This window comes from Aspergillus oryzae, chromosome 3 (genome assembly GCF_000184455.2).
Source record: "Aspergillus oryzae RIB40 DNA, chromosome 3".
In the NCBI taxonomy this organism is placed as follows: domain Eukaryota; kingdom Fungi; phylum Ascomycota; class Eurotiomycetes; order Eurotiales; family Aspergillaceae; genus Aspergillus; species Aspergillus oryzae.
The window spans coordinates 1,781,533-1,796,390 of record NC_036437.1 but is presented as its reverse complement, the minus strand read 5'-3'; the positions used below and the strand labels follow the sequence as shown (position 1 = coordinate 1,796,390).

The window sequence follows — 14,858 nt, the reverse complement described above, 5'->3', positions numbered from 1 at the left end:
AGAAACACCTGAACCGACTCCTCAACCACGCGCAATCACCCCTGAGGTATATGCTCCTTACGAAATCGAAGAACCACCGACACCCCAGCTTCCACACTATTTCTATTTCGTTCCACAGTATTTCGCCTCGTTCGCGCCTCCTCGCTTCGCTGATGAGTACCGTGACACGGCAGTGGAAACTGTGAACTTTGATGTCGCCGATAACACGACTACGACGGATCTCCCCGTCCCAGATGCTCAGCCCTCTCCTCAGCCCCAAAATCATGCTCCTGGGCCGGAGAAGGAAAGGCATCAACGTCCCCGCTTCACGCTGTTGGCCGAGCAACTCAGCGAGTTGAAGGCGAGTAGCCCCCAGAAGACTGAGCAGAGGCGCTCTGGACGCCGAGGCATCTTCTCCCTTTCAGGCAATCTGAGCGGCCCTAGCAATGTCAACACAGTTCAAGAAGATGTGTCTTACCCCGATCTCTCGGCCAAGTCACAATCCCCAGTGCTTGATGAACTCCAGCCAAACGAAGAACTTGCGGCCACGGAGGACGAGTATGACATTGTGTCGCCTGAAATGGGTCGCTGTGCTTTTGAGGATCTGGAGAAGTCTCCCGGACTTCCTATGTTCGAGATATTTAGCGATGAGGACATTGTGGAAAACAAACAGCCTGATGCTCATGAGGATACACAAGTTTCGATTGTTTACGAGAGCCCACTGCGTCCAGTTGCGTCCATCCAAGAAGCGTTGGATGATGAGAAAGAAAATTATGAAGTTCAGCTTCCCGCACCGGCCACGCCAGTGCGGGGCAAGACCAACCCCTTGCAGACATTCCACACGGTTTCGAAGGTACCCCTGAAGCCGGAAGGGGAAGTATCCCCTTTGAAGGTGTCCCGTAAGAGAGGTCGCTCTCTTTCCATCACATCACCCACTCGCTCGTCTCCTCGACTTCGCAAATCTATCCTTGCTCTCCAAGAGGATACTGATTCTCTCCCCCCTCGCAAGGCACCGAGATTATCGTATAGTACAATGCCACAATTGCAGCCTAGCCGGTCCCGAAGCAGCTCCAGGGCACGGGAAACGACACAAGAGGCTGAGCGGAAAAGGGCGCCTTCGCGTTCTCCCAGCCCTGCCAAGTCCTCTCGCAGGCGTAGCAGCATCCACCAGCCTCCTCCCACTGGAGCCTTGCAAGGAGCTGTCGTGTATGTGGACGTGCATACGACCGAAGGAGAAGACGCTAGTGGAATCTTCGTGGAGCTTTTACAGCAGATGGGTGCCAGATGTGTTAAGAACTGGTCCTGGAATCCCCGCTCGAGTGTGTCTCCCGATGAACAGACAGAGACCAGGGAAGGCAAAGTCGGCATAACTCACGTTGTCTATAAGGATGGCGGTGTGCGGACTATGGAGAAGGTCAGGCAAGCTGTGGGTCTAGTCAAGTGCGTAGGTGTTGGCTGGGTCTTGGATTGCGAAAGAGAAAACAAGTGGCTTGACGAGGCTCACTATGCCGTCGACAGCTCAATTATTCCGCGTGGAGGGGCTAAGCGCAGAAAGAGCATGGAGCCCCGCGCACTGAGCAATGTCAACGGAACCCTTGTCAAGGCCGATGCAGGGAGCAGACGATCTGGTGTGGGCGCTGCCGATTTCGCGCGTTCGACCACGTCCACTACCCGTGATGCACCTTCAACCCCCAAGAGGAGCAAGAAATCCGAAGCTGGCTATCCGGGAATAGACCCGAGATATTTCCAAACACCCAAAACTCCTGCTTTCACCTTCAACATGGACTCCGTTGGCATGTCCCCCGCAACCCCCTTCTTCCTGTCTCAACGGTCGAAACTTGTACAGCAGACCTGTCCGCCAAAGCAGCTCCGACAGGGACTTTTCTCCAACTCAGGGCCAAGTGAGGAGCAGTCACAGAAGCTGCGGGTGAAATTAGAGGCAGCCAGACGGAAGAGTCTTGCTTTTAAACCCAAGATCGGGAGCCCATTGGTGCAATAATTGTTCGTTTGACTTCTTTGGTGTTTCGTGCATTGGTTTGGATCTGGATTAAGTTGTTTGTTCTGTTTCTTAAATCATACCCCTTAGCAGTTTTATTTTGTATTGTACAGATATCAATTGGAGATTCTATTGTTCATTTTGTTCTTTGTAAGTTGTTGTTATCACGGACTATCCCAGGCTACACAGGATAGCCGCAGTGCCAACATTATATGCACACAATTATCAAAACAAGAACCCAGCACAGAAGAGCACAATCCTACACTGAACGCAACACCATAGCGCTACACTATAGCGATACACTACAATCATTCACTTCACCCCAAACCAACCCTATATAAACAGTCTCCAACCCATCCCCAAACCCAGATCTTCCACATCCACCTCCAAACCCATCCTCAACGCACCATATCTCAAATCCTCCAAAACCAAATAACCCTCCCAAAATGCCACCAAGATATCCGCAACTCCCTCAAAACCTCACAACCACAACCCTGACCCAAGCCCTAACAGCCTACCTCCTCCCCTCAACCCAAACCCAACCCAACCTCCTCAACGACCTCTCAACCTGCCTCCCAACCTACCCCCCCAAAACCACCGTCCAGTTCTACCTCACCCACCGCCTAACCAGCCTCGCTCTGAACTGTCTCCTCTATCCTTTCGAACGATATACATCTTTCCTTGAGGACCGGGACTTCGATTTGAGTCTTCTGAGCGATGTAAGGGATATCTTTGGGTTGGGGAGGTATGGGGATAAGGACGGGAAGAGGTTGAGGGGGTTTTATCCTGTGTGTTGGACTCGGGGCTGGGTTAATGACAAGTGTGATGGGGGGTATCTTGTTGAAGTGTTACTTGCGGGGATTAGGGGGGGTGGGGTGGATTGTTTTTTGAGGGAGGGGGTTGGGTGGAGGGTTAGGGTTTTGGGGAGGGTTGCAGTTCATGATTGTGAGAGTGAGGGAGATAAGAAGGAAGGTAGTAAGGATGTGGATGAGGGAGAGATGGAGACTGACTGTCAAGTTGAAGACCAGAGTGGCGAAGCAGTTAAAGAGGGGGACAAGGGGGGTGAGGAAGGTGAGGGTGGGAGAAAGAAAGAGAAAAAGAAGGTTCACTGGGTGTCAATTGAGATGAATATCGGTGATTTCGAGCATCTGATGTCACAGGCTTTGCTCAATTTACTGAACAATGTTGCCCAGGACGCTGTGGGTTCTGAGTTAGATCGGGATGTGCGTGGGCTCATTGACAGTGCTATGGAGTGGTTTGTGGGGTTTGATTGAGTCTTGATATTTGATTATGTTCAGATGTTGTTGAGTTTACTATTGTGGGAATTCTTGGGTCCATTTGTATGACACTTTGTATTTCGATCGTCATTATGTCATGCTTTCATGCTTTTTATATTCCAAGTAGTTGTAGAAAGGAAAAGAAAAACCCGAGATATAGTATCCATATTCTTCATTAGATCGAATTCGTCTCTTCGTCCATCTCGCGGTAAAATCCAGCCACTAAGAACGCCAACTCCAATGCCTGCTTCTCGTTCAACCGGGGGTCACAGAACGTCGTGTACCGCTCACTCAAGTTCTCCTCGGTCAAACCGCCGGCACCACCAACGCACTCCGTGACTGCCTCGCCGGTCAGCTCAAGATGCATGCCGCCAAGGAACGAGCCAGCCGCCTTGTGGATTTCCAAAGCTTGACGCAGCTCAGAGAGAATGTCGGTGAAATGACGAGTCTTGACGCCGGAGGGCGTGGACTGGGTGTTGCCGTGCATGGGATCGCATTGCCAGACGGGCAGGTGGCCGGAGGCCTGAACGGCGGCGATGTGGCCGGGAAGATGCTGGGCGATCTTCTGTGCACCATAGCGGGAGATAAGTGTAACTTTGCCGATCTCGCGAGTGGGGTTCACGACGTCAAGGATGCGCACGAGCTCGTCCGGGGTCATGCTGGGGCCAATCTTGATGCCGATAGGGTTAGCGATGCCGCGGAAGAACTCGATATGTGCGCCGTCGAGTTGACGGGTGCGATCTCCGATCCAGAGGAAGTGGGCGGATGTAGCAAAGTAGCTTTGCGGGGGTGCAGGGGCTGTTGTTGCCCCCGGGGCTTGTGCAGGGTGGGTAGTCTCAGTGGCTGGATTTTTAAGAAGGCGGGTTAGACTCTGCTCGTATTCAAGTAGAAGACCCTCGTGACTTGTGTAGATATCGACGGTTTCTACACCACGGTCAGTGTCGATCCCCACGGTCTGCATGAACCGCAGGGCGTCCTTGACCCTGTTGACGATGCGCTCGTATTTCTCCTTGATGGTCGGTGTGATGACATGACCGAGTCCCCAGTCCAGTGGGGAGTGGAGATCAGCCAGACCAGAGGTTAATGATGCGCGCATGTAGTTGAGCGTGGCGGCAGAATGGAAGTATGCAGAGACCAGCCGCGATGGGTCTGGAGTGCGGGATTCCAGGGTGGCCTCAAATCCATTGATATTGTCTCCACGGAATGAGGGCATCTCAACACCATTAACAACTTCCATGGGACTCGACCGCGGCCTGATAACGTTAGACGGTTTGTCTGTCTGATGTACTCAGCCAAAAATGGAAACTCACTTGGCAAACTGCCCTGCTATCCGCGCAATACGGACGACTGGCTTATTGGCACCTGTAAACGTTAGTATCGGTATAGGACAGATTGACGGGAAACATACCCCAAATCAGGACTAAGCTCATTTGCAAAAGCAGCTTAACTTTAGCCTCGATCATGTCTTGATTACAGTAGTCAAACAGCTCCGCACAATCTCCTGTTCATGGGTCAGCGACTGAAACTCATAGAACCAGTGATTGGACGAATCCGTACCTCCTTGGAGTACGAAGGCCTTTCCTAGTGCTACATTTTCCAAGTTCTTCTTCAAGTTGGTGATCTATCAATTGAGTCAGCATCCTCAATCAGACTAGTATGCGGTGGGAGAATGGAAGGGCATACCTCTTGTGTGGTGACCAAAGGAGGCAATTTCTGTAACTTGTCCAAAGCCGCTTGAACACCTTTGGTGTCACTGTAAGGGACATCCTGTTTGATGGGTTTCGAAGCCCAGGCTAGTGGGGAGTCCGCTGTCAGTATCCAGGACGGCTATACGCTATATGGCGGGGAAAAGGACATATCCGGGGGGCACGCACAGCTTGGAGTCCAAGGGTCCATGATGTGGAGTCTAAGGATCGACGGCTACCTGATGATTCGATGGCTACCAGAAAGAGGGTTTAGACTGATAACCGTAGGAAAATCAACGAATCGACCGACGTACGTGCCAGATGGCTTTCAACTTGGCAGGAATTTGTATTTTGTTACACCACAATTGAGGGAAAAAACTGCCGGTTATTCGCGGCCTGAGTCACACAACGCCACTAGTCCTGATCGGGCAGGCAAAGGGTTACAGCTGGCTTATCGGGTCATTCCTCCGTATCAATCATTCAACCTCCATCGACGACGACAAGGACAAGCTCCTGCAGATCCTGTCCCCACAATCTACCCCAGGCTTGATATAAGCTCTTTTTTAACTTGACTAAACCTTCTTTTTGAAGCTTACTGACCATGTCGGACTCCATCCCCTCTGCCCACCCTGACCCTGACGCTGTCGACCAGCATCGCCCCGCAAACGCGGAAGACCGCAAAGCTGCCGCTGCCCTTTCCTCTCTGAACACGAATGAGATCGGTGCGGACTCAGGCGCCAAGCCGCCTTCATCCGCGGACCAGGAGGCACTGGGGAAGGCGATGAGCCGGTTGGAGATCGTTGCGGGGCAGGATGCCGGCAAGAAGACGACTGAGCAGCAGAAGGAGGCAGAGGTAGTGAGGAAGAAAGCCGTGAAAGTGACCCCGGAGGATATTAGCCTCTTGGTGCGTTTGCTATTAGACTCCCTTTCCCAACTATGCCGGATAGTCTGACATGTAACAATGTTTTCAGGTCGACCAGTTGGATCTAACGAAGGTCAAGGCAACAGAGCTCTTGAAATCCAACAATGGCGATGCTAAGCAGGCCATCAAAGCTTTTATAACTCCTATTGGGGCTTGAATTATTACCTGCTAGCTATCTGAAATTGAAAGGTAATGATATTAAGATGTATCTCACTAAACAAATACTAAGTATGGCTGGGCAACGAAGAGCCATAACGACTGCTTGCCCGGATAAAAGTTAACGAACTTAATGACCTGAGATTATATCAACTGAATGAAATGGTATCCAATGCTCTATCGTATGCGTATCTTGTAAACTCATAAGATCGCAACAGACCATACTGTCTAGATCTTGTGATATATGCACAACACCTTATTAGGTGTCCTCTTCTTCGGTTTGATCCTTCCTCTGTTCAATCCCTTTATCCTCATAGATCGACCAAAGTAAGAACCAGCCTACTATGGCCTCCACCGCCAGGGCCCACCATATGCCGCCCACCATGTTGTACTTGAGTCCCAGTCCTAAGCCCCATCCCCCGATCATAGGGCCAAGAGTACGCGCGCCGCTCGCGATGCTCTGCGCCACGCCATGGACGGTTCCCAGAACGCGAGGGTCCGTGACGCTGTTATTCACAAGGATGATCGCCGCCGGCTGCGCAAACGTTCGTGAGACCACCTGCAACCCTACAACAACAGTAAATGCAGGCCAAACCAGCCACGGGTATCGCGGTATCAGGACAATAAACGGCATGAGCGCGTAGGCTAAAGGTGAGAATGGCAGAAACGTGCGGAAAGAAGTTAAGGTCCCCAGACGAGCTTGGACTCGAGGATAGATGAAGATCTGCAGCGGAAGGCCGATGAGCCCGATAATAGCAGTGGCAAGACCGACTCGAGAGGATGGCAATCCCAGACCACCACCGAAATGGAAGAAACCATCTCGGCTACCTTTCGGGGCCCGCGGGGCAGGCAAGAACACGAAAGCCATAGAATTACAGGCGCTGGTGTGGAATGCTAATAAGAAATGCACCAGCAAGGTAAGCAACACATTGGGCGTCCAGATCTGACGAAAGCTGGGACGATCACCACGAGGTCGAACGCGTGAGCGAGCTGGACTTGGGGGTGCTGATCTGCTGGCTACACTCCCATCAATGTATAGAGATTCATCGTCCTCATGGCTGATAAGGCGACGGTAATACTGCGGGACCCGACGTCGGGAGAAAGTATTGGCAAGTCTTTTGCCTAACTTCCGGCCCCAATCGCTTCTGTGCCGAGTAACCTCATGGGTCTGTTACATCTATTAGCAAATTGAATAAATCGGCAAACCTGGTGACCCTTACCTCCTCTAACCCAAGGATTACGGCCAACAAAGAGATGAAGATGAATACGGCACTGAGAAGATTTGGCAGTGCATAGGGCCAATGCAACATCCACCCTACACCATCTTTGCCCCCTAACAACGACCCAGGTCCAAACAGCTGCGGAAAGTTTTTCACAGGATCAGCCAGTATGCCTCCTAATATAGGCCCAATGATAACCCCGATATTGAAACACATCGGCAGCAGAAGAAACGCCCGAGACTGAAATCTGTGGCTACTTGTTAGGCGCCTTGTGGTTTGAACAAAAGGTCTAGTGTTTACGCAGGGTGCGAACTCACTTCTTCTCATGAATGATCTCGGCAATCATAGTCCTCATCACTCCGACATTGCTATTCAGAAAACCACCTAGGGTTCGGAACGCCACTGCGGAAGCAAAAGTTCTTGAAAAGCCGAACCCGAGGGACGAGATACATGTTCCCAACAGGCCAATTATGAGAACCTTTTTCCTACCCATCCACTCAGTATCCGCCAATCGACCCCACCAAATAGCTGTCACAAACTGCGCAGCAGTAAAACTACCCTGCAAGATGCCTGCTTGCGCCGAGATAGTAGAGTCGGGAAGGGAGGGATCAAAAGACCGAAGCTGGTAGAACAGATATGCTTGCAAAGACGTCTGGGCCAACGGCTCGGATAGACGTGCAAAGGTCAGGATGGCAAGTTGGCCCTTTTTAGGTAATGAGCGCCATATTACTGGTTTCTCACTAGAAGATTCCGCCGGATCATCGTCGCTGTCATCTTCATCTTCGCTATCGTCGGAAACACCCCGACGCCGACGACTTATTGAGGCGCCGGTAAGTGAGCGATCATGAGTAGAATCACCATCGTGAATAACGGTATCTACGCTTTCAGTGTCATCATACTCGTCGAGGGTGCTGTGGTAAGAATGTGCGGAAGCCGAATGATTATCACCTTCTGGCGGTGACCGAGTTTTGCGGTGCTGGGAGTGTTGGGCGTCGGTATCTTCGGTAGTAATACCGGTATCTACATCGTCGATAGGGCGAGGTGGAATTACGCGCAGTCGGCTGGGTCCCATCAAAAATATATAGAAATAACAAGCTCCCAATGACACACAGTAGAGAAACCTAAGAAATGAGATTATAGTACAAGGTCAGGTGGCGATTAGTTGTATAGGAAGAAAGTTTGGTTGAGTTGGGGAAGAAGATTTAAGACCCGGAGAAGCATGGCGACATGCACGCTATACCCGTTTAAGTCTATCAGATCTAGCCTGGAGTCTGACAGTGGGTCCGAGTGACCTGTGTGGTATTACTGTAGTAGCATTTATCCAATTCCCTATCCCACATCATAATACAGCAAAGTAACAATGCCTAACATACACCAATGTAGCCGGACACGAGACGCCATTTCCTGGAAGAACAGAAGAAACTCAAAAGAGGGGATAAGTTTAGTTACGAGCTCAAAATCTGACGGAGACCGCTCAGGTCAATCAACGCCAGGCTGATCTCAAGCAACAAAGGTCTTTGCCAGGCACCGAGAACAGTCAACGCTCAATAAACGAGCGGACACTTCTTTCTGGTGTAAAACTCGTTTCTGACAAAGAAAAAGCATGGTTCTCAGCTCAGGGACATACACATTCAAGTCAGTCTGAAACCCGGCCTTGTACCATGCTTCAGGATTGGGAGGAAAGAAAGGATATCAAGAGAAAAGGGAAGGGTACTAAAAAAAAAATAAGGAGAAGGAAAGGGTAGAGTGGCACAACCCCAGTTGTCGTATAGTTCACGTATAATTCGACGATATCCTAGCATTCATTGGCGATTACTACCACCGGTCACATCCATCGTACTCTCAATTCCTTCCCATGGAAGGTCCTCGTCATCGTCTATGTCAAAGTCTGTTTCAGCATTTTTCTGTGACGACTTATCAGTCGTAGCAGTCACATCGGCTCTTGCCGCTCCCACGTCAATGCCAATTGATTGGAGAGTCACCTCCATCTCCTGCTCAGTCATCTCTTGACCCTTACTCTTCTGCCCTTCAAGAACATCGTACAGGGCATAAATCTGATCGGCCTTCATGTCAATGTCCTTCAGTAGCTTCTCGATCTTCGTAGAGAGTGATTTCCTTTGGCGCTTGCTCAATGACGCGTCCAGTTTATTGTACGCCCCCTGGTACGTCACAAGCTGCATCTTTAGATGCGAAAGCTCGTCCTCCAACGCCTTGAGCACTGTAGCAAGGGCAACCGCTGGCGGTTGTGCGGGGCGCATGGTAGGTTCTTCATTGTAAATGGACGGTTCTGGCATACGCTCCGACACCGGGATAGGCTTAGGAATCTTCACCGACTCTCGAGTGTGGTCACAAGAGTCGCCGGGAATAGAACGCTTGCACACCGTGCAGTTCTTTCCATTGTGTTGGGTGGCGCTGTCCAGTGCCCGTTGGGCAGACGGAGGCAGACGCGCCGGGTTTTCAGCTACTAGGTCAGCACGATGGAGCGTGATGTCAGGCAGGATGAAGGCCGACGTCATATCTTCGGAAACTTGGCGCTTCCGGCGAGGGGTAGCGGAATGGTCCGAGTGTCGTCTAGGGCGTTCAATAGGCACTGACAAGTTACTGTCCCCTTCACTGGCCTTGGAGGTTGCTGTCACGTCGCCCATAGCCGAGGCCGGTCTCGCAGGGATTTCCTTGGGTTCTTTTAGGGACGATTTCCGAGGCGCTGCCGATTTGGACACACTTCGACGGGTGCTATTGTCGGTTTCGTTAGAGGTGTGATCCCTGGAGGTATTTGATTGTCGTCGTTTGCGCGCCAATCTTTCTTCTTCTAAAGTCTTTCGCAGCTGGGCAATTTCACGTTCCTGGATATATGATAAGCTTCGGACCGACCACATAATTTTGCAATGATTACTTACGTCGATAAAGCTCAGCAAGGTCAAGTCCTGCTCCGCACCAGAGGATTTCCTGGTGTTCCCGGTTGCCTCCACAGTCGAATCAACAGGTTCGGTGACATCTACTTCCTCCACCACCACTCGCTTGACACGCTGCTTGCCCGTGTTTGACTTTTTGGTCTGGCTACGCTGTCCTGACCTGCTCGTACTGGAAGATGGCTCCTTTGATCGCGGTACGTCAATGGTAAAGAGAGCCTCATCCGCTCGCTCCTTCTCAAGTCGCGAAATCTCGTTGTCAACCTGGGTAGAAACTCTCGCCTTGGAATCTTCCCGGCGCCCGGTCTTCGATCGTGTACTCTTACTGGTGAGCTCCTTGGTTCCCCGACTCACATTTCTGCTGTGTGTGTTGTCTTGGCTGGCTTCGGTGCTTGCTTCAGACGCGGATGTCTGTTCCGATTGTTGGGTCTCATCACGCTTTTTTGCGATGAACGGAGCAAGTTTCATGAGTTGGGATTTTAGCTCCGTATTCTCATGCCGAAGGTCCTCGATCTCATTTTTGAGATCCTGGGATTCGAGATAAGCCACCCCTAATTGGGAGACTGCCATATCACGTTCCCGGTTCAATCTTTTCAAGGCTGTCTCTTGAATTTCAACCTTGCGCTCTACAACGTCCAGCTTGTTCTGCAGAGCCAAGTTGGTGGCATCAAGTTCTAGAGCAGTCCGTTAGCACAAGAACAAGGTAAATGCCGTAATATACTTACTTCGGTTCTCATTGGTCAGACGATCCTTCCGCTGATCATCCTCATCGGTGTCGTATCTCGTCCGGCCATGTTTATCCTTTGCGCGAGGCTTGCCAGCTTTCAGGGTAGCGTTCTCGCTTTTGACTTCTTCAATCTTCCTTTCAGCTTCCGCTTTGGCTCTCTCAAGCTCCGAGACCTTATCCTGGAGAAGCCTCAGGGATACAAACAGTGCCTTCTCATCTTCCGGGATGGGGACAGCATCAAGAGGGACATGATCACGAGTCAAAGACACGTCGGTGGCATCATGAGGAGGGGACACGAAACGAGTAGTGCGTGCGCGATTTTGACGCGTGAACACCGGCGTGCCGTCTTCGTATACACCAGAAACCAGTTCCGAGAGATTGGGAAGATCGGGGAGCAGAAACGACTGTTGCGTAGCAGTATCCCCGGCCGTGCTCATGTACGCCAGCCGTGAGTTGGCGGGTTGCTTTCCTTTTCTAATTTCTCGAGCATATGCTTCCTGCGACGCTCTTTCCACGGCGTCGGCAATCTGGTGGCTTCCGAAGCGTGTCGTGCGCGCGTTGTTCGTGGCCGCTGGGGGTCGTTCGTCGCCGAGAAAAGAGCCGTCGTAAGAGTCGCGTACCTTGGCATGCATGTCGGATAGCGTCCGCCGTTGGCTACTCGCCTTGGATTTGGAAGTCTGCGGGTCGACATTTTCTTTTTGAGCGAGACTTGCCCGTCTCAGTTGAGCATCTTTGCGGAGATTCTCGCTAGCCACCCTGCGTGACGTGTTGCGCGTGGCTGGCTTCTGGGGAGTAAAGGTAGGGTAATCGAGTCTCACGGCGGGCGACGAAGATCGGACACTGTTCTCGATGCTCATATACGAATTCCGCGAATCATCCAGACGACGCGCGGGTTTTGCGGGGCCCCGTCCGACTTCTACAGAGAACTCATCGTCCTCAGGGAGATCGTCTTCCTCCGATGAACCCGCCTGCGAGAACTCGGGGAAGTAGCGTTCTAACATGGAGGAGTTAATGGCGTAGTCGGGTTCTTCTTCGTGATCAGATTCGTGTCGCGACTTTCCAAAGCTATCCTTCATATCAGGAAGCTTTGGACTGTGGCCGACTTCTTTGGTGGACGCGAAAGCTTCGTGCTCTAGATCGAAGTCCGAGCCGAATGACGCGAAGCTGTTAGCGGTATGCTCGCGCGACATGTTGGCTGCAAGCGTGGCTTGAAGTAACTAGATGCAGTATCAAGGCAGAAATAGACTCAATAATTATAATACTGAGCGAAACATCAAAATGACGCTCTAAAGGTCGTTAAGATCAAAGCGTACGAAAGGGAAAGCTTGGATGGCGCGTCGGCCACCGCGACTTCCGAGCTTCAACGACGAGCAGTAATCAACACAAGAGAAAATTGATATTCGAGGCGCGTTGCATGCGATGGCAAAATCAAGTCTTTCCGCAGTCAACTCAATGGCATTGCTGAATGCAGTGCACGAGTAAATTGCATTGACGGGTCTAGCGGGTCGAAATTGAGGAGGTTGGGATGAGTTGTTAGTGGTTTGTTTACCGTGGTGGAGTCCTTGTCCTGCCGCCGTGCGACGTAGCGACCGCCTTTCGTGCCGCATAAATCATATTCCACGTCATTGACATACCGCATACTTCAAAGCAATTTTCGGGTAGTCGATTTATCGCGGTAGTACTCTTGAGGCAAGGTACATGCTGAGGCCCACGCCAATGGCGTACCCCCTGTGCATCGCTACCAGCAATATCATACTGCCTATATGCGCAGGATGGGTCATTCTCTCATGCGTTATCTGCGGTTCAACTGATGCCGCAATGTTCAGGTTCTCATCACACAACTACACCAGCATTGCGGAAGGTGGTATCGCCAGTTGACAAACGAGATCTGCTCTAACATGAGGCATTTGGTTCGGATGACTAACTGTTGCTGTATGTAAGGACCTACCATATTCTAAATACATGGCTGGTCTCTACTCAGCCTGTTCGCTCATCAAAATGGTGTATTAATGGTGTAGCATAGCATGCACCCCGTAATTTGCATGGTCATATTTGGTAATTGGAGAGTATGTCATAATCTGAATAAAAATTTTAATGCCATTTCTTCGTCTACAATAGCGGTACACTAATGTACATTGGTCTAGGAGAAGTTCAAATAATATATACAAGTTTCACACCCTTGCGCCTAGATCAAGGAATGGGAGCGTAGAAGCTGAATTTGCCTTCCGGGTCATACTTCTGCTTCAACGATCGCAAGCGGTTCTGACGCCACTGCTCGCTGCCGTACAACTGCTCTGGTGTCTCGTCTCCGTAGGCGTAGTTGACGTACGCCCGCATGTCCTTGCGACCACTCGCTTCGTGGAGAATGTCGCGAAGTTGGGTGCCCAAGGCACGCGCCTGACTGTCACGGTCTGCGCCGCCGGGCAGGTAGTTGATGAGCGGGGCGACAAGGAGGTGCTCGCCGCGGAAGGCAAATGCACTCGAGCGGCTGTCAGTGTTGTAAACGCCCTGGGTAGAGTAGCCCTCGAACTGGAACATTGAATTGTTGAAGACCGAGTTGCCGCGGATGGCCGGGGCGAAGATATCCCAGATCTTCTTTTGAGCCTGGGGGTTATACGATTCGAGATAGATGGGGAAACGGGGGTTGGAGTAGCCGGCTTTCTGGCATGGGATGGAGGAGTTGGCAATGCCAGTCCAGGTAGCGAGGTCCTTGTAGGTACCGCTGTCGGGCACCACGGATAGCGGGCCAATGTCATGGAAGGGCTTGGTGTACTTGGAGTCCACGGTCGTTACTCCTTCCTGGATAATGTAGAAGACGATGACAGGCTAAGAGGGTGAGGTCAGAGGATGGCTCGGCGCATTAATACGTTGATGTACTCACGTTGTTAGGGTCTGCAGTCGCGTCGTTCATCCAGTAGGACCAGTTGATGACACCCTCGGGCTGTGTGCCGTTCTTCAAGAGATAGTCATTGGCGGCCTGGTAAACAGCCTCGACTTTATCACCGCTGAAGGTAATTGTCTCGATAGCCCAATCGCGATGCTCAATGTCAAAGATCTTAGTAGTAAGAGAGGTGACAATGCCAAAGTTATGACCTGCTCCCTTCATCGCCCACCAGAGATCTGACTTCTCGTCAACGGTTATCAAGGTTCCGTTGGCAAGAACAACATTCATGGAGATGAACTGGTCTGAAGCAAGGCCGTGGTGTCCTTGAAGCCAGCCGTGTCCGCCGCCGAGCGCCGGTCCGAGAAGACTGACGCACTCACAGGTTCCAGTCACTGTTTCGGAAAGTCAGCATTCTGGACAGGCCGAAATATGACAGAGCCTATAAACTTGCCTGCCTGCTTGTCAACTTTCCACAGCTCATCGGTAACAGTCTTGGAGATGGTTCCGCCACCGAATTTAGCCGTCTTGCCATCATCGGCGACTTCCACGCTACTCAGTTGACTCAGGGAGATCTCAATGCCGTGAGTCATTTGGCCCAGGGTGGTAAGGGCTCCATGGGCGCCATTGTATGCGAGGAAGGGTAGGTCTTTCTTGTTGGCGAATTTCACCTGAGCAATGACATAGTTAGCAACCAGCTATTGTTACTTTCAGCCATTAAGGAAGGATTACCGTCTCCACGACATCGCTCTCGGTGCCGGGAACCACCACGACGGTTACATTGGGTTCGGCCAGTGTAGACCACCGTGCAGATGCATCCTCAAACTCAGATGAGCCAGGGAAGTACACCTTAGCCGTGCTGGAAAGCTTGGCTCCTAGTTCCTGAAGATCGGCGTCGTCCCGCGGGCACAGGCCATTTGCCCAATCGCGGGCAACACTGCGGCAGGCCGATGTCATTGCCCACACGGCGACGGCCGTGAAGGCCTCCATCTTGAGTAAGTACATGGTGACGAGGGGCTCTGGAATGCCAGTCAAGAAACTCTACTGCCTCACAGCCGAGCAACCCTGCAAGCGGGCTGCAGCGCTTATGTAGAAGCCGCAGGAAC

The 14,858-nt window shown here is 51.5% G+C and overlaps 4 protein-coding genes across 4 annotated transcripts; 1 reads left to right on the top strand and 3 right to left on the bottom strand.

Annotated features, from left to right (window-relative positions):
- Positions 1-2,421: 2,421 nt before the first annotated feature.
- On the top strand, positions 2,422-3,249 carry AO090023000683 (uncharacterized protein; the record flags this gene model as incomplete). The annotated part of the gene is made up of 1 exon (XM_001821149.1): positions 2,422-3,249. One exon carries the CDS (start codon positions 2,422-2,424, stop codon positions 3,247-3,249), a length of 828 nt encoding a protein of 275 aa, XP_001821201.1.
- Positions 3,250-3,427: 178 nt separating this feature from the next.
- On the bottom strand, positions 3,428-5,552 carry AO090023000682 (3-deoxy-7-phosphoheptulonate synthase class II; the record flags this gene model as incomplete). Its single annotated transcript, XM_023235714.1, has 6 exons — positions 3,428-4,505; positions 4,563-4,614; positions 4,661-4,753; positions 4,810-4,873; positions 4,936-5,079; positions 5,538-5,552. 6 exons carry the CDS (start codon positions 5,550-5,552, stop codon positions 3,428-3,430), a joined length of 1,446 nt encoding a protein of 481 aa, XP_023090711.1.
- A 722-nt stretch (positions 5,553-6,274) lies between these two features.
- On the bottom strand, positions 6,275-9,751 carry AO090023000681 (putative MFS multidrug transporter; the record flags this gene model as incomplete). The annotated part of the gene is made up of 4 exons (XM_023235713.1): positions 6,275-7,160; positions 7,222-7,482; positions 7,553-7,975; positions 9,747-9,751. 4 exons carry the CDS (start codon positions 9,749-9,751, stop codon positions 6,275-6,277), a joined length of 1,575 nt encoding a protein of 524 aa, XP_023090710.1.
- A 3,310-nt stretch (positions 9,752-13,061) lies between these two features.
- On the bottom strand, positions 13,062-14,742 carry AO090023000680 (FAD-binding oxidoreductase; the record flags this gene model as incomplete). The annotated part of the gene is made up of 4 exons (XM_023235712.1): positions 13,062-13,697; positions 13,753-14,130; positions 14,190-14,423; positions 14,485-14,742. The coding sequence occupies 4 exons, from the start codon at positions 14,740-14,742 to the stop codon at positions 13,062-13,064; spliced, it is 1,506 nt and encodes a 501-aa protein (XP_023090709.1).
- Between the last annotated feature and the right edge of the window lie 116 nt (positions 14,743-14,858).